The sequence below is a fragment of the Notechis scutatus genome, chromosome 11, assembly GCF_049901735.1.
Source record: "Notechis scutatus isolate UNSWTSFEM ecotype Mainland chromosome 11, rNotScu1.2, whole genome shotgun sequence".
In the NCBI taxonomy this organism is placed as follows: Eukaryota; Metazoa; Chordata; class Lepidosauria; order Squamata; family Elapidae; genus Notechis; species Notechis scutatus.
In genome coordinates, this window is record NC_142019.1 from 13,464,972 (window position 1) to 13,492,553 (window position 27,582).

The 27,582-nt window shown below is 40.1% G+C and overlaps 1 protein-coding gene across 7 annotated transcripts in view; it reads right to left on the reverse strand.

Annotated features, from left to right (window-relative positions):
- Positions 1-1,695: 1,695 nt before the first annotated feature.
- LOC113428496 (ATP-dependent chromatin remodeler CHD2-like) overlaps positions 1,696-27,582 on the reverse strand; it is a 91,468-nt gene continuing 65,581 nt past the window's right edge. For 4 of the 7 annotated variants that reach the window (XM_087972820.1, XM_087972821.1, XM_087972817.1 and 1 more), the window contains 13 exons: positions 26,650-26,825; positions 26,221-26,262; positions 25,449-25,588; positions 24,410-24,548; positions 23,635-23,785; positions 23,200-23,322; positions 22,318-22,446; positions 21,088-21,228; positions 19,628-19,806; positions 18,238-18,349; positions 15,251-15,455; positions 5,548-5,791; positions 1,696-4,882 (listed from right to left, as the gene is read on the reverse strand). In XM_087972820.1, the coding sequence (XP_087828946.1) occupies positions 4,552-4,882; positions 5,548-5,791; positions 15,251-15,455; positions 18,238-18,349; positions 19,628-19,806; positions 21,088-21,228; positions 22,318-22,446; positions 23,200-23,322; positions 23,635-23,785; positions 24,410-24,548; positions 25,449-25,588; positions 26,221-26,262; positions 26,650-26,825 (2,112 nt within the window). In that variant the 3' untranslated portion in view covers positions 1,696-4,551. The other 3 variants (XM_087972819.1, XM_087972818.1, XM_087972823.1) reach the window with 3 other exon arrangements.

Genomic DNA, 27,582 nt, shown 5'->3' on the forward strand with positions numbered 1-27,582 from the left:
CATTAAAATGTATGATGTATTGATACCACATTGTTTATGTATTGCTATGTATGTGTAGACTATAAAAACAACTTGATTTTAAAAAAAACTTATTTCTCTGACTACAACCATTTCCCAGATGTTGCAATATTGTTTCTTAACCCTCTAATTATTAACAAACCACTTTAATTTGCATGATCTTCAGTCATATTTTGGCTTCTGAGCAGGGGTGGGCTTCAAAAAAATTAGCAACCGGTTCACTGCCTGGTTGCTGGGTGGGCATGGCCTAGTCGGCCTCCTGCACCACGGCAGGGGGGGTGTTTTTGCCCTCCCCGGGCTCCGGAGGCTCTCTGGAAGCTGGAAACAGGCCCATTTCCAGTCTTCCGGAGCCTCTGAGAGGCCTGTTTTTCGACCTCCCCAAGCCTCTGTGTGGGCCCTGCACAGGGATGGGATTCAATTTTTTTAACAACTGGTTCTGTGGGTGTGGCTTAGGTGGTGGGTGTGGCTTGGTGGTCATGTGACCGGGTGGACGTGGCTTGGTGGTCATGTGACTGGCTGGGCGTGACCAACTCAACATCACTCACATCGAGGCACGCATCTCCTCTCCTGGCCTCTCATGACTGTGGGAATGCTGCAACAGTCTTAAGTGTGAAAAATGGTCATAAGTCACTTTTTTCAATGCCATTGTAACTTTGAATGGTCACTCCACACAAGCAAAGTACCAGCAAAGGAGGGGGAAAAAACTCCAGAGAAGTTCCTGAGACAGGAAGTCTAGTCCTGCCAAGAATGTAAAAAGGGTTAACGGAGAGGCAGTTTCTGTAAGCAACACCAGAATGTTTCCTTCCTGCCTTCCTTACAGGATTAGGCCAGTAATTTCTTCTAGCAACCGGTTTTCCGAACTGCTTAGAATGTTAACAACCGGTTCTAGCGAATAGGTGCGAACTGATAGAATCCCACCCCTGCTTCTGAGTGAATTCAGCCTATGAAGACCCAAGAGGCTCCGAATGAATATCTGAATAAAGACATGGAAAGTGTATAACAAACACACTGCCTCCCTTTCCAGCTTATTGCATATGTGTGGAAATTGTATGGGGTGTTGTGATGTAAATATTGTAAATTATTTATTGATTTTAAAAAACCGAAAATAAATTTCTTTTTCTTCCCAATAACACAGTCCTGAATTTCTGTTGATGCGATCTTCAGGACAAAAAAAATAGCATGAACCAGATCACATTTGTTGTGTTTGTTGAATTGGCTAGTTCACTGTAAAACCCAGCTCACCTTGCTGCCAAAATAATTACCAACTTCAGAAAACCAAAGATCAATAAAAAAATAAAAAAATGTGTCATCAGCTTTCATTTAGAATAGATTTGTCATGGAGAAGATACCTAGGTCATGTATAACTGTTGGTCTATTTTCCAATTCCTGCATTGAGATTTTTTCCAAAGTACTGGATACTTTTCAGAGAAGAGATCAATTTGATGTCAGAAGCAAAAAGAAAAGATAAATCCAAAAAATGTGAAGCAATATGAAAAAAGGAAGTGAAGAAGAAGAAATGACTGAGGAAGATTTTGTCTTCACTATCTAGAATCAGGCTTTTAAGCTGAAGTAATAAAACTCTTCAGTATTTTCAAAACAAGAAAACCATCAGTTAAATAACTTCAGGGACAACTATTTGAAAAAAAAAAAAAAAAGAGAGAGAGAGAGAGACGGAAATTCCAATTTCTGAAAAATTCAACTTTTAGTGTACAACAATCCAAAGTACAGGAGCTTAACCATAGAAAAAAATTAATACATACTTTATAAACCACATATTTACATCGGAAATCACTTCGACAGTGACAAATTCCTTTGTCACAAATATAAATTAATATTAATTACTGTACTTAATCATAGGGATTTCATTTTCCCTTTAAGTCCATGGCTTTATGCACCAAATTTCTTTTACCCCAGGGGGAGATGCAAAATTGCATCAAGTAGGGTTATTGTAGCTGGATGACTGGTAGAAACCAAACAGCCAGAAACTTCTCCTTCAATCTTCCAATAAACCTTCATAATTGCCTCAAATTAGGCACAAACCCAGAATTCACCCTCCCACCAGCATTTTGTAATTCTTAACCCGGGCAAGAAGAGAACATAGAAACATTCTGGAGTTATTATTTCATCTAACGCTCACAATCCCATTGCAAAAATATCCCCTCCTAAAATTATGGGGCCCAAATGCATTTCAACCTTACAGGAAAAAGGCAGAACAATCAAAAACATATTAGAACTTAGGGGCCAAATAACAACTATTCTAATTAAGTAACAATTACAAAGATATCAGAACTTACGGGTGAAAGAGTAGCTATACTAATTAAGTAACAATTAAGGAACATATGAGAAGAGTGAAAGTATCCCACCGGAAAACTATTGGTCCAAATATATTTTACCTTTATGGGAACATGTCAGAAATTATGGATAAAATAGTAACTATTCTAATTAATTATATTGCAATTAAGTAACCATTAAGAAAATTATCAGAAATTAAGACTGAATGTATCCAATTTGAAAACTATCGGTCCAAAAATATTTTGCCCTTATAGGGAGGGGAATGTCAGAAGTTTTGAGTGAAATAGTAACTATTCTAATTAATTGTGTTATAATTAATTAGCAATTAAGGAAACTACAAGAAATTAAGTTTGAAAGCAACTACTTGAAAACTAGTCCAAAAATATTTTGCCCTCACAGGAAAATTTAAATTTATTTAAGAAATATTTTGCCCTCATGGGAAAATTTAGGAATGAAATAGTAACCATTCTAATTAATTCTATTCTAATTAAGAAACAATTAAAGAACCTGTCAGAGCTAAGGAGTGAAAGAATTGTTCTAATTAACTAACAAGATAGAATTCTTGGCTTCCCTTTCCTGTTGGATATATTTGGAATTCACATTTAGTCAACCACCCTGGGTAAAAATAAAAGGACCTTGGAAAAAACTCTATAGTGTCTTTTCTGCAATCACAATTAACAGGTGAGATGTAATAGAAAAAGTATATGACACACGCATGGACAAACATAAAAAAACGCCCCTCTAGAAACTTAGAAGACAAACACTTGGTCTGATTGTTTCCTTCTTATTTCACCAATCAAGTTTTAACACTTATCGAAATGACTTGGCAGTGAAATATCAAAAATTATGGCTCAGGATTGTTGCCAGGGGCACAAAATTCATTTGAAAGGTGATAAACACAGGGAGGCTATTTTCCGCATGTATTTGGCCATTTCATTTTTAAAAGCAATAAATTTAACCCAAAGCAATGGATTTGGGGCTAAGTGCTCACAACTGCCCACACATATATATTTTGGGCGGGGGTGGGGGGAGACAGAGAGAAATATCTGTTGGAGTTGCTTATTTTATTTTTTTTAGAAGATGCTGCTGAGACAGATCATCGAAGTATAATTATGACTCAGATCTTTGCCACCTGTGTATAAAAATTCCCTGTGGGACAAAACTCCATGTTTCTCTTCACTCAATGCGAGGCTTCCTTCATCTTGCTTAGTTCATTGGTGTCTCTTTTCTATGGATGACAACCATGGGGTTTTTTGAACCTTTCTAACCAGAAGTGCGAAGTTGACCATCTTGAGATGTTCATGGAATCCTGTCTGAGGTGGACCCTCCTCTCGGCTCCTTTCTCCAAGCTGAATCCCTGGTGTTCCCATGGATCATGAGAAGGAGAAGAAAAAAAAACAGGAGCTCTACGGTCAAATTCTGAATACTGAAGTCTCCCAATGTCATGGACATACTGTCCTTCTCGCTCCTTCACAACCATGGAAATGAAAGTTCTGCCACCATTTAAAAACTGTTCTTTGTCCACAGCTCTACTTGGTTCACATAGTGCTGCTCGAAGTCCCAAAATTGTTAAGGCAAAGAAAAGCACGGAGAAGCTAAGAGGAGGGAGGGACCATAAACCATTCCTTCTTCTTCTTTTGTTTCGTTTTCTGGCTTCCGTCAATCTTAAGTCCATAGACTTCCAAATCTCTTCAGTAAGAGTTCCAAGCATTTTCATCAAAAGTTGGTTTCACCATTCTGAAAAATCAGTCTCACTCCTGCCCTCCCTGATGCCAATTTTTTTATTCAACAGCTGTAGCTATTGTGGTCTTCTTTATCATCCCCTTCCAGCAGCCAATTGAACCTGAACTCCAAAACCATATAGCTTTTGCCTCCGTCTGTACCCTTTGCAGCCTGTCTGTCCATTCTGTGAAATGTCCAGAATTCAAGTTGGCATTATGGACACAAACCCAAAATCTTCATTCCAAAACGTAGGTGGTAGACCTGACCTTGTTCTCTACAGATCTCTTGGTGCAGGGAAGACCCCTCCCAACATCCAGCCAGTATCCTGATGGAAGGCAAATCTGGGGCTAAAGTTCAGGCTCCCTGGTGGATCCAGTTTTTCTGACCCCCTTCCAATTCTTACAGCCCAAAGCTCTACAGCACTGTATTCAGGCTTTCTGGTTCCAGCATTGATGGCCCTATAACTGGTGTTTCCTTGGGCCGGACTAGCTCTTTCCGTTGGCCTCTGCTTCTGGGACTCTAGGTTTTCCGACTACTCCAGTTATAATCTGGATTGTTCTTCTGCTCTAAGGGCCTATCCAGAGGTGAGCGATGCTGAATGGGAGACTTGGCACCAAGTGGAGATTTCTGAGAAGCTGGAGAGCGAGGGTCAGAGACCTGGGAGTGAGGAGGGGGAAGGAGTTGCTTGTAATCAGCTGATTTATCTTGGTGGAAAGGCCTGTAATGGTCGGATGGCCCTTGCCCATGATAACTCAAGGGAGGTCTATAGTCAGACATCCTCCGATAATCTTGTTGGTAATTCTGGGGCCGGAATCCATCTAATCTTCGTCTCTTGGCTTCATGACAGTATCTGGAGGGGAAAGAAGAACACAAAACATTCAACTCAACAAAAGAGGCAAAGATGACCCTATCTAGGTCTTGGGATGCTTAAGTCCCTCTGGTGGCAAAGGCATGGAAGAAGAGAACAGGAATGTCAGCCCAGTTCCCCAGTATCTAGACACTAGGGGAAGGAAAGAAGATGGACAACAGCAGGGTTGGAGCCCAAGCCTATATGCTTTACATTGTGGGTCATATTACATATACTTCGAAAAACGGACAGAGCTCACAATGCAAATCTAGAACGTGGTTGAAGGGTGCAGAGATACCTCCAATGAAGGAATGCAGCAACTGTGTCCTGGAGAAGGAAAGGCTGTGAGAAATCATAGGGATGGAAGCAAACTTGGAGGTCTTCTAGTCCAACCCCTGGTCAAGGCAGAAGCCTCATACTGTCCCAATCAAATGGTTGTCCAGCCTATTTTCGAAATCCTCTACCAATGGAGCACCCACAACCCCAGCAAATAAGCTATTTGGCCGCTTAATTGCTTTTGCTATTTAAATCCTACCAACCCTACAGTTCAAGTAGTCCTTGCAAACTCCATTCCATGATCTGGCTGACAAACACCATTCACTGTTTTTGGCATGCTGACTCCTGCAGAAACACCATAGACTAGCTGAATGGCCTGCTTAGCACCTCACCTGTAGTCCGGTTCTCCGCGGTAATTGCGTTCACTGTTGTACTGATCGTAGGGGCGTTTACGAGACAGGTTGCTGGGCTGGTAGTTTCCTGAGCTCCGATACTGTTCTCTGCGCGCCTGGCGATCCGCATAATGATGATCCTTGTGCCAGCGCGGCTCATATGGGTGATAACGGTTTCTGCCCCAATTCGTATTGGCATTGCCACTGTAGTTAAATTTGCGATCCCTCTGCCATTCGCTTCGTTCTGCATGACAAGGAAGGGGAAGAAGGTAGCACTCTTTCACAAGAAGCCCAACTGGTATTCACTATCTGTACTTCTGCCTTTGTCTACTATTCATTTGATTTTTATCATCTCCTTTTTAAGAGAATAAGAAAAATGAGGAGGAGGAACAATAACACAATAATCAAAGCATCCATAACAGGAACAGCCCATCCAGAGTTAAACTGGGAGTCCTGAATTGTGTAGTCCATGTGGTTCCAGTAAGGGGGCCAAGGATAGTCATGCATTGCCCCCTTCCCCCATCCCAGGAAGCTAGATGGGACATCAGGAAGAAGGGCAGAGCTTCTATGGTCTTCAAGAAGATCTGCCATCACACCGCTTCACCCCTGCTTTACTTTGACGGTTTTTAAAAATATGTTGGATATGTTGGATAACCATTTGTTGGATAACCATTTGTCTGAAGTGATGTAGGGTTTCCTGCCTAAACAGGGGGGTGGACTAGAAGACCTCCAAGGTCCCTTCCAACTCTGTTATTCTATTCTATTCTAATATGGGGATGGGGGAATGCACATATGTTTCCAAGATGGCGCTGATGACAGGTGCCTCAGTGAAATGCTCTCTAATGGTTTCTTTATTCTTTATTATTATCTGCAATTCACTATGAATTTCATACTTATGAGACCATCTGCTAAGAATTAGGCAATGTTTTCTTAAGGAGCAGCTTTCTGATTCCTCACCCACCCCCCTCTTTGCCATCACGGAGGAAATTCTAACTAACTCCCCAGTGCTATGGATTACAACAAAGAAAGCAAAGAAGCGGCAGCGCCGAAAAAGGAGACGAGGTAAATGAGCAGGAATTGTAAACAGACTAAGGAATAGGGGAATAGTCCCTGGTTGATCCAGGAGAAGCTCTCTTTTCCGGCGGCGGAGAATTGAAGTTGCTGAAAGTTGGGACAGCTCTGGAATGGAAGAAAGAAGGAAAGAAAGTGTGTCGCTTTGGTGAGATATTTTTAAATACTATTTTTGGGGAAAGAACACCCAAAGGGGGTAAAGGAAAATTTGAAAAGTGAAGACAGAAGAGGATAGGCAGCGAAAACAAGCTTGAAGTCAAACTAAGTGGGGGTTTTTTTGATCGGGTTTTTTTTGCTGGATTTTATTATGGACGCCAAAAGACTTTAACTACAAACTGGACTGGTTTTTCTTTTTTACTGTTAAGCAATAATTTTTGTGAAAGGGAGAATTTTTTTTTTACTTTACTTTATAGTTTTATTTGGTTTTAGTTCAAAAAAAAAGGACTTTTAAACTTTTTTTCTTTGTCCTGGTTATAAAGAGAAAGTAGAGTATACTAAGTAACACTGCCACCCAGAGGCTTGAATACATTGTTTTTTTAATTGAGTATAAAGGGACTTAGAATTTTACTTCAAGGACTTTTCAGCCTGTCTGTTTATGTGCTTTAACAAGATAGTGGGATGAGCATGGAAGAATGTTATTGCGGGTGCTCTTCTGGTAAACTGGCTGGAGTCTGGAGTTGAAAGAGATTATAGTGACCTTGAAAAAGAGCCTGGAATAAATTTGTTTGGATTCTGACAAGAGAGCCTTGGACATTGTACTGTGGCAGTGTTTTACTTTGTGACAGAAAGTTCTTTTTTTTTCCCCCTACTTTTCCTCCTTTGTTTTTAGTTTTTAGCTGGCATCTGTGCCTGTTTAGCCTTCTTGATGGGATTCTTTTTCTTTTTTCATTCACATAACTAGGAGCTTTATTTTGTATTGGAGCAGAAATTTTTTTTCTCTTTTAATTTTCTTTTGCTTTTTAATGGAATTCTTTTTATTTTAAATTGGAACTTTTTAAATAACTATTAGTATTAGTGTTTACTTTTGTGTCTTTTGTGCCTCCTGAAGAATGCATTTTCTTTTCTTTTTTCTTTAGTATGTATCCTTTTTCTTTTCTTTTTCCCTAACTGGGAAACATCATTTTCACTTACTTTTTCCTTCTTTTTCTCTTTGGAGATTGTTTAATTATTTACTAGGCATACTCCTCCCCATTCAATTGGATTATGGTATAGAAAAACCTGAAGATTTTATTGGTGTTGGTGGCCTGTCAATCTCTTCCTATCTAATTGGATTAGGGTGTAGAAGAACCTGAAGTTTTTTTACTGTTGTTTCTAATTTCTCAATTTTGTTTCCTACATAAGTGGATTAAGGTACTGAAGAACCTGAAGATTTTTTATTGTTGCTTGGGAACTGTTAGTGAACAGATCTGCAACTGACTGGAAATGAGTAGGAAGATATCTGCTACAGGATCCTCAATACCAACTTCTTCCTCTTCACCACTTGGAGGACAGCGATCAATACAGATGATGTTACAGCAGGAGAAAGAAAGAGAGAAGGAAAAAAAGTTACATTACAGATGATTATGCAAGGAATTCAAAAAATAGAACAAAGAACAGAGAAGATTGAACAAAATACAGATGAAAAGATTGAGAATATTCAACAAATGATGAAGTATGAGGATAGATTCCAGAAAATTGAAAAAAAGGATGAACAAAGAGATAAGAAAATTGGTGATATTGACAGCAGATTGAGTGTGGTTGAACAGGAGAAAAGTGGAATGCTCGGATGGGAGATTGACAGGGCAGAATTTTATCTCAGATTCCAAAATATAGAAGAAGAAAAGGGAGAAAACCTGGCAGAAATAATGACAGATATATTAGCAGATGCTTTGGAGATAACTAAAGAAAAAAATGATGGATAGAATAGATGAGATGTTCTGAGTCTTTACAAGATATGCAATGAGAAAAAACTACCTAGAGAAGTCCATGTAAGATTCACGAAGAAAGCAATCAAAACTTAAATATTACAGTGTGCAAGAGAGAAAACATTGAAATATAAAGATAAGGAGATTGTGTGGTGAAACAAGTACCGAGGAGAGTCAGAGAGATGAGAACAGAATATCAATTCTTGACAAAAATGTTAATTAAGAAAGGTGCATTATGGGAGAATTTAATGGAATAGCGGATGTGAAATTAGATTATAAATCACAGAAAAGGAAACATAAAGAAAAGACAAATGTTGCAGATATTAGAGGAAGACCATAGGAGACTTGAGAAGGAGTTACAGAAATATCCACAAAAAGGACATTTAAATTCAAATGGACACAATTAAACATAAATGGGGTTAATGGAAAAAGAAGAATTAGCACAGAAAATTAGAAGTGCTAAACAGAATTATTTCAAAGACGCAAATAAACCAGGTAGATGGTTAGCATATAAATTAAAGAGAGAGAGAGACTTGAAAATGCAACTGATAGATGACCAAGGAAAGATCTGCTATGGAAATGAAGAGAAGAAAAAAAATCATACAGGACTATTATGGAAAATTATATGAGCAAGGGAAATTATATGAGCAAGAGGAAAATATTAAACAATACATGCCAAAGGCGATGTTACCCCAAATACCTAATGACATTGAAATGATGTTAGAAGGGAACATAACGATGATGGAATTAACTGAAGCATTAAAAAAAACAAAATAACGGAATGGCACCAGGCCCAGATGGATTACCAGCTGAATGCTTAGATGTAAGAGATAAAGAAGGAATTTTTAAGTCTCCCGTTATTTGAAGTGATGAATGAAGTCATGTCAAAGAAGAAAATACCTAATTCATGGTCAGAGGCTCTTGTACCAAAGGAGGACGCTGACCCACAACAAATCAAGAATTATAGACTTATTTCTTTGTTAAACTCAGATTACAAAATCTTCGCTTCAATAATGGCAGAAAGACTCAAAAGATACCTGAACAATTTTATACACTCTGATCAAAATGGATTTCTGCAAAGAGACAAATTAAAGATAACATGAGAATAATTTTGGACACTTTGGAATACTATGAGGCACATCCGGAGAAGCTAATGGCTTTGATATTTTTAGATGCACAAAAAGCCTTTGATAATGTGAATTGGTGGTTTATGTTATTACAATTGGAGCAGATGGGCTTTGGTGTGAAATTTATTCAAGCCATTGAAGCAATATATCATAGACAATCAGCAAAGGTGATGATAAATTGAGAGTTAACAGAAAATATTGATATTAAGAAAGGAACTAGGCAAGGTTGCCCGCTATCACCTCTGTTGTTTGTGCTGACATTGGAGGTACTAAACAGAAACACTAGAGAAGATAGGGAAATAAAGGGAATGAAAATTAAGAGGGAAGGATATAAACTACAAGCATTTGCAGATGACCTGGTGTTTATTTTGGAGGATCCATTAGAAACAGAGCCTAAATTGATAGAAAAGATTGAGGAATATGGATATGTGGCAGGCTTGAAAATTAAAGACAAAATGAAGATATTGACGAAGAACATAGTTGAAAAACGAAAGAAAGAGTTGGCAGAGACTTTGACGATCCAGGTCACAAATAAAGTTAAATACCTAGGAATATATTTAAAAGCTAGATGTGGTACACTGAAAGAGGATAATTACCACAAACGCAAGCAACAGATTGTGACAGACCTGGCAAAATGGAAAATTTTGCAATTATCTTTAATAGGGAGAATATCCACAATTAAGATGAATATATTACCAAGGATTCTATATTTGTTCCAGACAATTCCAATTAAATTAGGGAAATACTATTTTGAAGACTTAAATAAAATAGTATTGAAATATATTTGGCAGGGAAAGAAGTCGAGAATTAAATTAAAATTATTACAAGATTCTAGAACAAGAGGAGGCTTTGGCCTACCCAATTGGGTCATGACTTGTTGCTGGGATGGCATGCCTTCTTATGGTACAAGGGGACTAAAACACATGGTATTTTAGGAGGCACTATATACGAGAGGCTTTACTATTAATATGGGAGAAAATTAAAAGACAACATTATTTAAAATACCAGTCTGGTTGTCAACTATTGAAGCATTTGCATATCCAGTAATCTATAAAATGGAACAAACAGTTAGATATGGCGAAATTTTGAATAAAAATGGTGAACTTAAATCTATGCAAGAACTAGAGGAACAAGAAATAAGGATGAATTGGTTTTCATATGTGCAAATACATTCTGGATATGATAAACTCTATAACAGAAGGTTTTTATAATAAATTAACTGAGTTAGATAAAATCTTGACAGGTACTGATGAAAAGGTGATTAAAAATATATGGATATTTATTAGAGGTTAAGCTAGAAGAAGAACAAGTAAAGAAACAATGATTGCATTGGGAAAGAATTTTGGATATGGGATAGATCTAGACAGATGGCAGAAATTATGGTCACGAAATTATAAAATGACAATGTCAACAGCATATAAAGAGAATTTCTATAAGATGTTTTAAAGGTGGCATTTACCCCCAGCAAGAATGTTCAAGAACAAGTCGGAGAAATGTTGGAAGTGTCATCAGATACCTGGATCATACTACCATATGTGGTGGACCTGTGCAGAGACTAAAAGATATTGGACTAAAATCCACACATGGTTGGAAAAAATGACAAAAAAGCACATAGATTTAAAACCAGAGATATTTTTATTGGGCATCATACCTGAATTATGCAATAGAGAATTGATATATTTGATTATAAATGTATTAACAGCAGCTAGAATTGTATTTTCTAAAAACTGGAAAAATTAGAAAATTCCAATGGAAGAAGTTATTAAGAAAATAATGGAGTGCGTAGAAATGAGTAAATTGACATTTGAAATTAGAGAGCAAGAAGATAAACAATTTTATAAGGTATGGGATCTATTTTATCAATGGTTAGATTAAAAAACAGGGAAATGAAATATTTTATAATACTCTATAAATATAAGTATAATAGAATCGAAGAGATAAAGTAATGTAAGGATATTATTATTGAATAGATTGGTGATGATGAAATAAATGTTATAAAGTAGACCAAGTAAAAATGGTGATTTGCTCACATAAAATAATGGAATATTAGTAACAGTCTAGCAAGTAATTAACAATGATAATAATATAAATATATATAGTGGATTTACAGTATGAGGATTAATTTAAATTAGAAGGGAAAGACTACAGAGATTGTGCACAAAAGACTTGTACCAACCAACACACTGTATGTAATTGAAAGATGGTTTTATGTTTATGTTTTGTTTATGTTTGTGTAAAAAAAAAAAAACTTTTAAAAAAAGGAATGGGGGAAAAAAACTCCTCTCCCTTCAATCTTTCTAATTTATGCTCACTTGCTAACAAAATGGATGAAATATATCTCTTAAATAGATGGAATCCTGATTTCCACAATTCAGCTGTTCTTTGTTTTACTGAAACCTGGCTTAATCCACAAATTCATGGGGACAACACCATTTACATCCCAGGATTTCAGACATTTAGATCAGACAGAATTGAAGAGACATCAGGTAAAACAAAGGGTGTAGGATTATGTTTATATATCAACAACAGCTGGTCTCAGGATATAACTATAATATATAAATTCTGTGATGAAAATTTAGAGTCTTTGCATATCAACTGCAAGCCATTTTATTCTCCACGTGAGTTCTCCTCATTTCTCCTCATTTCTCCTAATAGCTGTATATGTTCCTCCACAAGCTTGTGTAAACAAGACATTACAAACTCTTGCTGATCAAATTAGGAGGCTGAAGCCAAACACCCAGATTCCCTTCCCATCATTTTAGGAGATTTCAATCAAGCAAATTTAAGGAAAGAACTTCCAAAATATTTCCAGTATGTAAATTGTCCCACCAGAGGCAAAAATACTTTAGACCACTGTTACACAACAGTAAAAGATGCTTATAGGTCTTTACCATGAGCTTATAGGTCTTTACCATGGGAGACTCTGATCACTGCATGATTCACCTTGTACCTGCCTACAGACAAAGACTTAAAACCATGAAACCAACAATTAAATCAGTGAGAACTTGGTCTGATGAGGCAAAGCTGAAGCTCCAGGTTGCCTTGATTGCACTGATTGGAATGTTTTTGCAGATACCTTTGCAGACCTAGATGAGCTCACAGATACTGTAACATCATATGTCAGCTTCTGCAAAGACTTATGTGTACCAACAAGGAACCTGCAAATATATAGTAACAATAAACCTTGGTTCACAGCTAAACTTAAGCAGCTATGTCATTCCAAAGAGGAAGTCTACAGAAAAGGTGACAGAATGCTATACAATCAGGCCAGAAACATATTAACAAGAGAGATCAGAGCAGCAAAAAGAAGCTACTCTGAAAAGTTAAGGAATCAGTTCTCAACAAATGAACCAGCAAACATGTGGAAAACTCTTAAAAACATCACTGGCTACAGCAAACCTTCTTCCCACACAGAAGGAAATCAACAACTAGCAGATGACCTGAATGTGTTTTACTGCAGGTTTGAAAGGAAACTAGAGCCACCTATCTCCACAACTCCCATCTCAAACACACAAACAACAGCCAAGCCTCCTACAACTGGCCCCAACCCATTGGGTTCACAACCTCTGGTGATCATAGAAAAAGAATTGCAGTATCTATTTCACAGACAAAAGCCAGGAAAAGCACCAGGGCCAGATAAGAGAATTCCTTCTTGCTTAAAAGTATGTGCTGAGCAATTGGCCCCCATCTTCACCCGAATCTTCAATAGATCATAAGAAATATACTATGTTCTTTCTTGCCTCAAATGCTCTACTATCATCCCAGTGCCAAAGAAGCCCTTCATCAAGGAACTGAATGACTACAGACCAGTTGCTCTAACATCTGTAGTTGCGAAAATCTTTGAAAGGCTTGTGCTGTCCCATTTGAAAACCATCACAGATCCGCTGTTAGATCCCATGCAGTTTGCATACCGAGAAAATAGATCGACAGATGATGCTGTTAATATGGCTCTGCATTACATCCTTCAACACCTTGAATCTACGCAAGGGTCCTCTTTGTAGACTTCAGTTCAGCATTCAATACCATCATTCCAGACATTCTTCTAAGTAAATTAAACCAACTAGTGATACCTGAACATACTTGTAAGTAGATCATAAACTTCCTAAGTGACAGGAAGCAGCAGGTGAAGCTAGGCAGAATCACATCCAATACCTGTACAATCAGCACAGGGGCCCCCCAAGGCTGTGTGCTATCTCCACTTCTCTTCTTCCTATATACCAATGACTGCATCTCAAAACAATCCATCTGTCAAAATACTGAAGTTTGTTGATGACACAACAGTGATTGGTCTCATTCGAGACAACGACGAATCCGCATACAGACAGGAGGTTATACAACTTGCCTCGTGGTGTAACCGGAACAATCTGGAACTGAACACACTCAAAACCGTAGAAATGGTGGTAGACTTCAGAAGAAACCCTCCCATACTACTACCTCTTACAATACTAGACAACACAGTATCAACAGTAGAGACCTTAAAATTTCTAGGTTCTATCATATCACCAGACCTAAAATGGACACTTAACATCAAAAACATCATCAAAAAAGCACAACAAAGAATGTTCTTTCTGTGCCAACTCAGAAAGCTCAAACTGCCCAAGAAGCTGCTGAGACAGTTATAGAGAGGAATTATTGAGTCTGTCATCTGCACCTCTATAACTGTCTGGTTTGGCTCTGCAACCCAACAGGACAGACACAGACTCCAGAGAGGAATTAGGACTGCAGAAAAAACAATTACTACCAACCTGCCTTCAATCGAGGACCTGTATACTGCATGAGTCAAAAAGAGGGCTGTGAAAATATTTACAGGCCCCTCACATCCCGGACATACATTGTTTCAACTCCTATCCTCAAAACAACGCTACAGAACACTGCACACCAGAACAACTAGACACCAGGACAGTTTTTCCCCCCGAACTCTGCTAAACAAACAATTCCCTCAACACTGTTCAACTATTACAAAGTCTGCACTACTATTACTATTAATCCTTCTATCCTTCCTTTCACCCATCTCCTCCCACTTGTGACTGTATGACTGTAACTTTGTCGCTTGTATCCTTATGATTTATATTGACTGTTTCCTAGTATGATTTGATTGTTTACTGTACCCTATGACTATTATTTAGTGTTGTACCTTATGATTCTTGACTCTTGATGAATGTATCTTTTCTGTTATGTATACAGAGAGTATTTGCACCAAGACAAATTCCTTGTGTGTCCAACCACACTTGGCCAATAAAAAATTCTATTCTATTTTTATAGGAAGGGGATGACAGGAACCAGAAGTGCTGACCAGAGACAACGGTTGAACGATCCAAGGACACGACATGAGAAAGGAATGCGAATGCCCACCAAACTTTGGGAATTGTTACCAAAACAACTAATTTAACCCACATTGGACACCAAAAAAAAATGACCAGGGAGAAGAAAGGGAAAATTATCTGGCTTATGCAGGAATCCTCAGATCTAGCTTTGCTTATACTCTAACCACTTGGCTCCAGTAAAAGCACACCTTTTACTAAATGCAACTCGACTGCAAATGGAGACGAGAGTGTTTCCTTCCTAAATGCCCAAGCTGGGACAGGCCTGGTAATCTCTCACCTGGGTGGCTGAAATGCCTTCTATTTGGCTGGTGGTAGTTCTCTCGTGGATGTCCATGCATCTGGGAAGGGTGAGGAGATGGCTGCTGCAGTTTTTGACCATGAGGGCTATGGGGGACAGGAGACATCGGAATATCTCGACTGGTCCCAGGAGCTTCTGGACGAAGCCGCTTGCCACTCGTTGCCTCTTCCTTCTTTTTTTGTTCCTGCTGAGCAGAAAGACAACATCATCGGAGAACTCAAAAGACCAACAGTAATAATGATTTGGGTCTTATTAACCAGGGTCTGGGGAGGAGGGAGGTCGCTGGAGAATATTGTAGGGCCTCTTCTAGAGGAAAGGATTAAACAAACAAACAGAAAGAAAAGGGAAAGTCAAATTCATGCTCATTTTTATATTCCATTCCATATCTTATTACCATTCTACATTTTCTATATAACTTCTCCCCTCTTTCAACTTTCTTAATTTTATTTATTTCATCTCAATTCAAATCATCATACTTATATTCTTTGTCTGTCCTGTTTCAGCTGTCTATTATCTTTTCTCATTAAGCAAAATTTCTCCTGTGATCATTGATTGGAGTATGACGCCTTTATATCTTTCCCCTAAAATTATAACACTTAATATTATACATAACTTCCATTCGGATTCTGCTTGGTACATTCTAAAACTACACAATGTATTTTAAAAAAAATTATAAATATATAACATAATTAAAACAACAATCCATACCAATTCGATTCTATCATTAATATTAATATTCATTTAAATCTTAAACATTTTACACATTACTTTTCAAATAAGTATCATACTTCTATGGAAACACTTATAAACTTTCCATAATTACTTCCCTCCCACTTCACTTATATTTTATAAAACGTTGAGTAGTTAAAATGTTCCCATTCCTTCCTAATTCAAATCTCTCATTTATTTCATTTCGTTTATTTTGTTTACAAAAGTTTCACTAAATTACACTAACTATTTTATTCCACTTTTTAATCATATGTTATTTCCAATTTTCTAACATTATTTCTATTACAAATGTAACAATACAATCTTATGTACCTTTACAGAATCCCTTTTTCAGTTAAATTTTCACCCATTGTCTCTGAATAAATCCTGTTTCTTTACATCTTGCTCCAAACCTTTATAACTTCTCTTCCCTTCCTTTTTCCCTTTCTTCTCTCTCCCCTTTTTACACCCTTCTCTCCACCTCCATTTCCCTCTTCTGTATTCCCCTTTTCTGTTGCTTTCCAACATTATATCCCCTTTTCACATTATTTTTCCCTTTTTTGGCTGTTTTTTTAGGTCTTAAATTCTCCATTCTCTTTCCTCCCTTTCCCTTTTCTTCCCCAGATAGAATTACTTGTTCATTAAAAATGGCTTCTTCTTTGTCCCAATCTTCTTGTTGCGCAGTCTTTTTTTGTTGTTTCTTGTAGACACCAATCGCCATTTCTAAGAATTGAAAAATGGAGCCAAAGGATCCCTTCCCTTCTTGTTCCTCTTTATATTTTTTAAATTCGATTTTCAGTTCATCCAGTTCATCCAGAGGTGATGCCCTTGTAGAGTTGTTGTTTTTTTTAAACGACCACCCAATTGTTTTTAATCATTCAAATATGATTTCCAAAAGTCCCAAAATCACCAAGCAATCCAAATACACACAAGCTATTTATTTTAACACTTTCTTCTTTTTTCACTTTCTCTTCTTGGGGTTACTATTTAGTTGCAAAGTTCCAGTTAAAATGTATCCTTTAGAAGTCTTGTTAAGATTTAACTTTAAATTCTTTTGAATTCCAAGCAGTCTCCTCCTTCCAAGTCCTGCCCTTATTCTTTTCCTCTCCCTTCCCACTTATAGCAAAAAAAAGATTTTTTTAGTGTTCAGAAATCTTTATTGTCCCTTTGGCATTTAATTATATTTCCAGTTTAATTACCTGTTGGTGCCAAAGCGGATTTTCCCGATTTCTTTATTCAGATCTTCTCGTTATCAGCATGAGGAAGGAGAGTGAAAAAAAAAACTTCCCCTTTTCACTTTCGTTCGCTGCTTCCGACTCTTCTTTGGGAGCTATGTATCTTTTGTAAAATTTAAATTCCAGGGTACCTTGGTTGTTACTTTTTGTCCCGGTCAGCCAAAAACTTTCACTTCTTAACTTCCTCCTGCACTTTCTTTTCTGGCTGAGTGCTTCTTTGAGGCGGCCATTTCTGACCACCGCTCTTACCACCTTCGGGAAAGGGAGTTTAGCCAGCTGGGGAGGAGAGGTGCAGCTCCCCTCGATCCTGCTGGGTCTCCCCCGTCTTCACCACCTCTACGGGGTGGCTTAGCCCCGAAGCCAGCTGGCTCAGGACACTCCAGTGGCGAGCCCAGGCAGAAACCGCGCACGATCGCGGATTCCTGCCTGCCGCCGAAGCCCTGCAAACCGGAAGTCTGCACGAAGAGATGTAACCCAGGATCAGGCTGCTTTCAAAAAAGATGTTTTATGATTTTATGTTCTATGTTTTGTTTGTTTATGTTTTTTTTAAAAAAAATCAATAAAATTTTCAAAAAAAGAAAAAAAAGGGAGTCTTTCTACCCCATACCTCATTTGTGACCAAAGATGTCTTCACCATCAAGGTTTGCTAGGTCAGCCCCTTTTTGCACCCCAGGGGACCCCCCCCACACACACACAGTTGTATTTGGCAGACAACTTGAAGAAAAAGCAATGCAAGTCCACCAATAGAGACTGGAGAGCCACTTGTCCAAGATGGGATAGGGTCTCCTGCTTGAGCAAGGGGTTGGTTTAGAAGACCTCCAAGGTCCCTTTCCAGCTCTACTCTGATTGATTAATAAAGGGCCAAGTCCAGCCAAAAGGAGCTGGAGGTTCACAGAAAAGTCTCAAGCAGAATTCCTCTAGTTCCTGAGGTTTTCTTTTGCACAAGATGTTCCCATTCCTTCCTTCTCTTTATTTATATTTGTATCGCTTGCATTCTACTGCACAACACAAACACACACACACCTCTGTTCTTACCTCCTGTTCCCGGGATCGCTTTTTGTTAGCCATCTTGTATATCTTATGTAATTTCTTGGCATTAAATTCAGTAAACTTGGAGACAAATACCCATAGATTCCTGAAAGGAGATGAACAGATAATTTTAATTTTCTCTTTTTATGACCTGGCCCAAAAGTTCAAACTTTTCATGCCAGAGGAAAGAGTTGCCCCAAACAAACAGTGATGGAGAGATGTTTTATTCTGCTACTTCTCTTACTGCAGACTACTGCAAATGCTTGTATCGTGGTTTTCTAGGAGTTTGGACTAAAATGTGGATTTTGTTTTTAACACTCTGACGTATTTCCATATAGGGGAATTCAACACAATTCAACAATTGGAGACTGCATCTCATTTGTAACATTTCAGTAGGAATTCGAGGGGAGTTGGGCTTAGTTTGCTTGTGGCTATGTAGAGATTCTAGGCTGATTCCTCTTTTAACTCCATCCCCAGGTTCTGTCTCTTCTTCCCCTATACCTCCAAACTCAAAAAGAGTCCTGACCTGCAAGTCTGACTGCAACATCAGGACAAGAGAGAGAGAGATTATGACAAGGAGATACAGGGAGATGATGGACCTGATACATGATCCAGAGGTGAGAGTAGAAAACCCTAAGCAAATGATAATGAACAAAAAATTCAGAAAATAGAGGAGAAATTAGAAGGAGCAGAGGAAAGAATAGAGGAGATAAATCATCAAATGACACAAGTAGATAAAGATGTGGAAGAGACAGTAAAGATGCTTGAAATGGAATAGGAAGATTATTCATCAAGAAGTCAAAATATAGAAAAGGATAGAGAGAAAGATCTCCCAGAAGTAATGAAAGAGTTACTGACAGGTGCTCTAGAGATTTAACAGCAAGAGACAGTTGTGGAGGCAAATGAAAGAATTAGACTAATTATGAGTTATGTAAGGGGGATACAAGATCCCAAGGGAGGAGCATGGGAGATGTGTCAAAAAGTTAGTAAGAAATGAAATACTAAAAAGAACAAGAGATGATGGATAGATACAAAATTCCTCTTAATATAGGAATTGCTTTATTAGGGGTTAGAAAAAAGACATAGAAAGTAGAAATTGGGAAAATATTATTAGGCATACTGCTATATAATAGAATAATTATAATTACAATGTACATGTAGATGTTAGAAGTTGAAGGATTATTATTATGTATACCTAAACAGTTTTATTATTAGTATTGTGTATAAAGTAGATTGAACCAGACAATACACTGTTCACTAAGCACTCATGAATGTTAAAGAAAAGCACCCCATAAATAAAATTATAAAAATATAAATAAATTGGAGAGAGAGGGAGGAGGGGGGGAGAGGGACAGATTGACGATTTGGTGGGCAGACAAATCACCTTCTCCATACGTTAAAGACTTCCTGTTCAGTGTGGATTTTCAAACATTCAGCAATGTGGTCTCCGATCTTGAGTAGGCAACTCCGTGTTTGCTCCAGCTGGTCGTGGTCTGTAAGTCCTCTTTCTGGCTTATCCAGCTGCTTCAAGGACTTCTTAACTGGCCTCATCAGCTCTTTGCACTAGAGAGACAGAAAAAGCAAAGCTCTACATTAGTCGCACATAAGAAGGAAGGAGGAGGACAGAGAGACCCTGATTGAGGCAACCGTTTGAGGGTAGGGGCCCATTTTAATTTTGGGGAGGGGATCTGTTGTGGCTCCAGCCACAGGCCTTCCCTGTTCACAAGACAAGTCACCATGCTACAGAAAGGATAACTTTTGAGTGGAAGGTTCAGCCTTCTTGCAAAACAGAATCTCCCTTTTTGATCAGCAAATCTATGATTCTCCTGTTTTAGAGATAAACTGGTTTGCGGAAAAATGATTTTCTGAGATAAATATGCCAGGGACCAGTGTTTGGCTTGGTAGCATGTCAGTTGTCTTAACTCAGAAGAGGAAGCAAGCAAGAAAGTGAAGGAATCTGAAGTGCCCCAAAAGAAACATCTGGAGCCCACACGATATCCAGCCCCCAAGGAAGCTAAAGCTACCCCAAATTTCAGGATGGGATTTAATGCTTGTCTGGGGAAGCCATAAAATCTTGGAGACTATGCGAGAGATTTCCCATCTTTCTTTAGGATAATTCATTAAGATGAAGGAATGATACTTTTTCTTTGAACCAGAATAACAGATTATTTTATTATATAGGTAGCCTTTGACTTACAACAGTTCATTTAGAGACCATTCGAAGTTACAACAGCACTGAACAAAGTGACCATTCTTTTCACCCTTATGACCTCTGCAGCATCCCCACGGACATGTGATTTACGTTCGGATGCTTAGCAGCCGGTTCCTGTTTATGATGGTAGCCGTGTCCTGTGGTCATGCAATCCCCTTTAGCGACCGTCTGAGGGGAAGCCAGATTCACTTAACAACCATGTTACTAATTTAACAACTGCAGTGATTCACTTAGCAACTATAGCAAGAAAGGTCGTAAAATGGGAGCAAAATTCACTTAGCTAAGTTCCCACTTACCAAACATAAATTCTGAGCTCAACTGTGGTCATAAGTCTACCTGTTTCTTTGTTTCTGACCTGAAGAAAGTCTGAAGTCCTTTCTTGTATCCTTCCCTGCCCCCTTTCTCCTTGTGCTTTTTCAATTTTCCCTTCTTTGACACCCCCCCTTCCCTATTTTTAAATCTTTTGGGATTGGTTAAAGGTATCTTTCATCTTTCCTTGAAACTTCACAAAGAAGAGGTAAGCTGATTTGGGAACTAAACAGCAGCTGCTCTCTGAGTCAAAGGGAGATTTTCTAGGGTCAATGACTAGCCCTCTTTGACTTTTCTCCATTCTGTTCCTAGAGAAGACTCACAATGGTGAAGGTTGCATGGTCTAACTCATCCTCTTCCTCTTCTTCAATGGGGACAGGGTCACTTCCTGCCGTAATGTGGACGGGACCCTGACCCAGCAGTTTCTTCCCTTTGTTTCCGGGTTTGGCCTCGGCGCCTTTGGGCTGCGAAAAGACAAGAGGAGAAAGCATCCCTCATTAAAAAGCCCAGAATGGAAAGTCACGGATGTGCCAGTAAGAAAATGGAAGGCAGGTAAAAAAACAACAACCAAGGCTAGTGAGAAACTTGCATTCTGCTGCCTGGAATTTCCAGGTGATTCCAGGTGCCCCTTCAAACAGGGGTCTCCATGTTTCTGGTAATAAAGTAAAGCTAAAGATTTACTCTGTCCAGTCGTGGCTGACTCTGGGGGATGGTACTCATCCCCCTTTTTGGCTTAGAGGCAGCATTGTCCGAAAACAATTTCCGTAGTCATATGGCCAGCATGGCTGTACGCCAAAGGCACATGGAATGCTGTTACTTTCCCACCAAAGTGGTACTTGTTCATCCACTCACATTTGCATGCTTTCGAACTGCTAGGTGGAGAGAAGAGCTGAGGCAAATAACGGGAGCTCACCCATTACGTGGAACTCGGCTCTCGAATTTCTTAAATGAGTTTTGCCCTGTTTTATGACTTTTCTTGGCGCAGCATTTGTTAAGTGAATCGCTGCAGTTTTTAAATGAGTGTTGTTAAGTGAATCTGGCTTCCCCATTGACTTGGGCTATCAGAAGGTCACAAAATGGGGGAATCGCAACTCCGAGACACTGCAAACGTCATAAACGGGAGTCAGTTGTGAAACAGCCAAATGTAAATCATATGAACATGGGGATGCTGTAATGGTCATAGAGTGCGAAAAACAGCCACAGGTTCCTTTTTTTTTCAGTGTTGTTATACCTTCAAACAGTTGCTAAGTGAATTAAATGTAAGTCGGGGACTACCTATACATGTGGCTCTATTTAAAAATTAAAATTTAAAAAACCCACCCTATTAGTAATCAATACAATTCTTGGTAACAGCAGGATCCTTTTGTCACAGACTATAGCAAAGATTCCAGCGGCTCTCAACAAAATGGCTCCATCAGTCTGGGATTTTTCTGAACTGTAGCCCCTGTCTAAGGTGGCACTCCCAAAATGGTAGAGAGGAAATGGCAGACCTTAAATTTTAGTCCGCCATTTTCTCCACCAGGAAGTCCCCGTTCCTCAGTGCTCATGCTTACCTTCTTCTGTCCTTCTACTGACTGGTTGTCTGGAGGCTGCGGAGAAGAGGATTCGTTTCCTGGCTCCTCCTTGATTTTGGGAGGTTTGTTTTCTTTCCGGATTCGAGGCTTCACACTTTTGGCCTTGTCCTAGGACAGAAGAACAGCCCACGAGGGCAAAGATGATCAGAAAACCCTCCTTGCTGGCCCATTTGGTGGACCCTACCTTGATTTGTGCAAACCCTTTCCTGTATAGGGTCACCCACCTCCCTGCAGTATTTCTGGGGCTTTGGAGAATGACCATCTTTATACCTCAATGGGGTAGCTTTCTCCTGGACAGAGATAGTCCACCATTTGGCCCTCCTGGACTGGAAGCTTCTTCCCAGGAAGCAGTGGGCATCTGTGACAATTGGGGCCTTTGCATGGATTCAGTTTATGTAACAATTGTGCCCATTTATGGACAGGGAAGCCCCCTTCATGGTCACTCAAGTCCTAGTTGCTTCCCATTTGGACTACTGCAATGTGCTCCACAGTGGGCTGCCCTTTGAAGGCAAGCAGAAACTTCAAATGATCCAGGAAGAAGCAACATCCACAGCGCTGGGCACTCCATGGGTCATGCATGCTATACCAACGTTGCACTAGGTTCACGTGTCTTTCTGGGGTGCAATTCACGTTGCTGCTTATCACCCTGCTGTCTGTGTGTGTATGTGTGTATGTGTACCAAGATTGGGGAAGGCTGATAAAGGGCCCCTTCCATTTCTTTACTTTAGCCCCTTCCTTCCTGTGTCCATGATTTCCGCCACACTGACTGGAAGCTTGAGTTTTCCATGTGCTAACTTCCCAAACAATGCGTAGCATTAATGAAGCCCACTTGAGCAAATTTAGTTTGGTGATGGAACTGACCTCCTCTGTCTTGTTCGGGTTCTCCTTCCTCTTCATGTCTCTTTTGATAAGCTTCATCAGATAATCTACTCGCGCCTGGAGCTGCTTCCCCTGTGGCTTTTTATCTGTCTCAACTGGTAAAATCTGGGGAGGGGGTGGTGAAGAAGGAAGAAACATAAAAGAGACTTATTTAGAATGATCCAGCTGGCTTTGTGCCCAAGGCAGGATTAGAACTCACAGTCTCCTGGTTTCTAGCTTGGTGCCTTAAGCAGGAGACCAAACCAGCTCTGTGTTTGAAGCACGAAGTCAGCACAAAAAACATTGCCTGTCAAATGGCAGAAACAGAACTCCCTGCATCCGATGCCACTGATTCCTTGCAAAACGTCCTTTTTTTCAAGCGTTATAATTTGGCTCTGCATCTGTAAAACACTGACCCGCGTGTGAGGTTCCTTGTACCTTTTCAGTGAGGTTCAGTTCTGGGTCTGACTTGATGAGCTCCCAGTTCCCACATCCGTGCTCATAAATCCCCCGCAGCAAGGAAGAGTCCTCTTCCACTCCCCAGTCTACATCAAAATGGGCAGATTTGACACGGGAGTTCAGACGAAACCTGCAAAATTGGAGGAGGGGACAAGGCGAAAGGTGACAAGGGATCCCACGTGAGGCACTCCTGGTCAATAAAGTTCTACAACACAGCCAGATGAGACAAACTGAAAGGCAGTTATAGATGTGTGAGAAAGTGTGGATAGGCACCCAGAGGTGAAATTGTCTCTCTTAAACCTCTTCTCACTACCATGATTCCCCCAAAATAAGACCAGGTCTTATATTCATTTTTGCTCCAAAAGACGCATTAGTGCTTGTTTTCCGGTTAGGTCTTATTTTGGAGGAAATAACAGTACGAAATGTGTCCGGCTGGCTGATGATCTTAACTGGGGCTTATTTTAGGGCTAAGGCTTAAATTACAAGCATCCTGAAAAATCATGCTAGGACTTATTTTTCTGGTTGGGTGTTATTTTCGGGGAAACACTATAGGTAACATAAGTTTCACCTCAACTGAGCAAAGGACCGTTTCTTAATTGCTCTAAGAAGGGACCAAATTCATGTGAGAACCAGCTATCGAGACCTAGTTGAAGAAAAGGCAACACAGAGTTGGCCTTGTAGGGAGTCTTCTCTCTAAGTTATCTTCTCCCTCACGGCTGGCACACTTGTGCCTCTCTTAGATGGTTATGCTTACCTTGCCCTCTCCACTGGGTCACTGGGAATGGTCTGATGGAGCATCGCAAACTCCTCCTCATGTTGAATAATTGCTTTCACGTTCACCTGGACTCCAGAGATCTTAATTGTGGGCCCCTTTCTCTTCCCTGGTCCTTTACCTGGATAAAAGGAGCCGCACAGTCACAATCAGGTGGGGCAGGTTGGGAATTGCATTTAAAGTGCATTCAGCACCTGAGATTTTAATATGTTCCTGTTTGGGTGCTGAAGTACCAGCCTGTTATTGTAGGAGAAGAGCAGGCAGAACTGGGGAGGGTTGGAGTTAAATGTGTTATCAGTTTAGAGTCCTTGCGTGGCCAGAAATCAAGCTCTCTTGAATTCTGTTGACCCTTATCAAGAGACAATTTAGTAATAAACTTTATTTGACTAGATTTTTGCATATTGACTTCAATAAATCTTATGTGCTGCAACTTAACCTATGGGCCTGATCCTTTGCACCTGACAATGATTTTGGAAAAGAAGGAGTAGGTTTGGCATCATTTTCTTTCTCCCCCCTCCCCAAAGTTGACAAAATTTGTGTATTTTTTTTAAAAAGGTCACTGTACCCAATTGTAAGGCTTTGCTGTGATTCTATCTTAAGATGTAATCTCTCACTGTCTCTAAATGATTTAGCACCACCTTTCCTGGGTTATCCCAAAGGAGCTTTTTCAAGCGGCAACTGGACTTCCAGAAAGTCCAGTTGCCTCTTGAAAAAGCACCCTTAGGACAACCATGACCTGGATGACTGAGAATCTCCAATAGACATTTTCCTAGGTTAGTTTGAGGGGAAGTGGAAACTTGAAACTGAGAAATCACTGGGGAAGATCAGTTGAGCAGATACCGAAACAATGATATGAGCATAAACATCATAGTTGCAGAGTTCAGTTCTTCTTAAGCATGAATTCTTCATACAGTGCCAACTTTCTTTATGGAGAGGCCCAGGCTCATAACCCTGGATTCTGAGCCAGGTCCCTTGGGTTGACCACCCCCCTTTTCCCATTACAGAAATCCCCTTTCCTCACTTTCAGTTGGGTTCTCCTTCAGATGCTCTTCATACTCCTGCATGGCTGAAGCACAACTGTTATGGAGAAGTTCTGCCAAACGTTTCAGATCAGCTATCGATTTCTCTACCAGTTCAGCATCCCGAGCGAGGCATTCCAGTCTAAAAAGGGAGATGGAATGGAATAAAGGTGCTCCATAGCAAATTTTTGACTCTCCCTCCCTCAACGCACCCACAAATCAGATATTACTTTAAAGCACTTCCAGAACTTGGATGGACTAAGAATAGCTACCAGGAAATGATTAAAACAAAAATCACAGAGTGAAACAAATTACAGTTGTAATTTGGTGGACAGCACAAGTCATAGGACCTTGATGGAAAATCACTCCAAACAGTTAACTATGCATCCCACATACGATGTGCAAACCCACCGGGTGTAAGTCCTGCTTATCCAATTGAAGACCTAACTTATATGCAAGGATGAACAATACTGAGGGATCAGGAGAGGCAACCCTGCCCCCGAACCTCCTAGGGGCTGCAGGAGGCCTCCTGGCAGGTGGATGAAACTGAACATATGATGACATCATCCATAAGCGATTGCATTCTACGTGCAATTTAAATAATCGATAGGGCCGTCCATCCCCTGGAAGCGATTCTGCGCGGTGTGCAATGATTAAAACAAAAATCACACCGTGAAACCAAAGGCGCCTGAGGTTTGATCATCCCACCAATGCTCTGATGTCATGACAGTTGTAATTTGGTGGACTGCATGGTCTCTCTATTCGGTCACTCACCGCTCCAAAGGAACGCCAAACTTCTTGTATGCCTTGATAAATCTGTGGAATTTAAACAGGAAGAGTTACGACCGTTAGAGAGGTTTGCTCAAGGCCTGAGTTTCACACACATCCCCCGCTGCTTGTGGGTCTGGTCTCCCTCCTCCCAAATTTAACCCCCCTCCAGATGTGCCCCGAGTACAACTCTCAAGTTGCCCAATATTTACAAAGTCACGTTAAGCCAAGGAAGGCTGCAGAAGCTTTCTTACAATATTTTCTTTGCTCTGGACACTCAAGATGACTGGAGTAATCTCCCCTCCTTTCATCCCACCACACCTCTCTGTGAGGTAGGCCGGGCATCCCTCCCACCCTTTCCAGTTCATCTTAGCTCAGGCAAAAGATGAAAAACCAGTCCAGAAGAATTTCCAGGATGTTTCCCTGGATACCAACCTTCTGATTTCAGGGTCTGTAAAGCCTTCCACTGTGTCCTTCCGAACACTGCGAGGCCGTCCTCTGCGTTTGGGCCTTTTGTCATCATCAGAGTCCTCTGTCTCGGTATCTGAGCCCGAAGACCTCTGGAGCTTCCTCTTTATTTCAACATCTGATTCGCTGTCATTGGCCTGAGCCTGTTGGGGCCAGAAAAAGACCAGGCTTAAGAGAGATCCTCTTTGACAGAGGCCGTAATCTCCAAATGGTCCTCGACTTATAGTTTGTTTAGTGACCAAAGTTACAAGACCACTGGAAAGGCACTTATGACCATTTTTCACCCTTATGACCATTGCAGCATCCTCTTGGCCATATGATTTATCTTCTGATGGTTGGCAACTGACGGTTGCAGTGTCCCGGGGTCATGTGATTCCCCTTTTGTGACCTTCTGACAAACAGAGTCAATGAGAAAGCCTCCAGGGTCCCTAGGAACATGCTGTGTGTTTCTCAGCACCAGTCAAAGTGTGAATTTACCTGTCATGCCCCTGTCAGAATCAGATTCGGAGGGGGAGGCCGAACAGTTGACAAGGAGTGGGAGTGTGGCTCTGTTGGCTGTGAAGGAAACTGGGGAAGGGCGAAGTCTGGCTTAGCAGAGCAGGGGAGAGGTAAAGCAAGGGAGAGGGAATTCGGAGGAAGATTTAGGCCCAACCCCTCTTCATTCTAGGGCACGCAGGGAAGAATGGAGAAGGGAGCAACACAAGTTGCAAGTTGCGTAGCTTACGGGGGAGGAAAGGGCCCTGATTCCCTTCATTAGCTGCAGTGGAAACACAGTGTTTAAAAAGGGAAGCTGTGCACAGCAAGTTGTTCGGAGCAAATCGTGAATTATCTGGTATTGTTGAGGCTTATCTGTGTTCCTGGCATCTTCCCAACTTTGTGTGTTTTGGCTGTGCTTTCAAG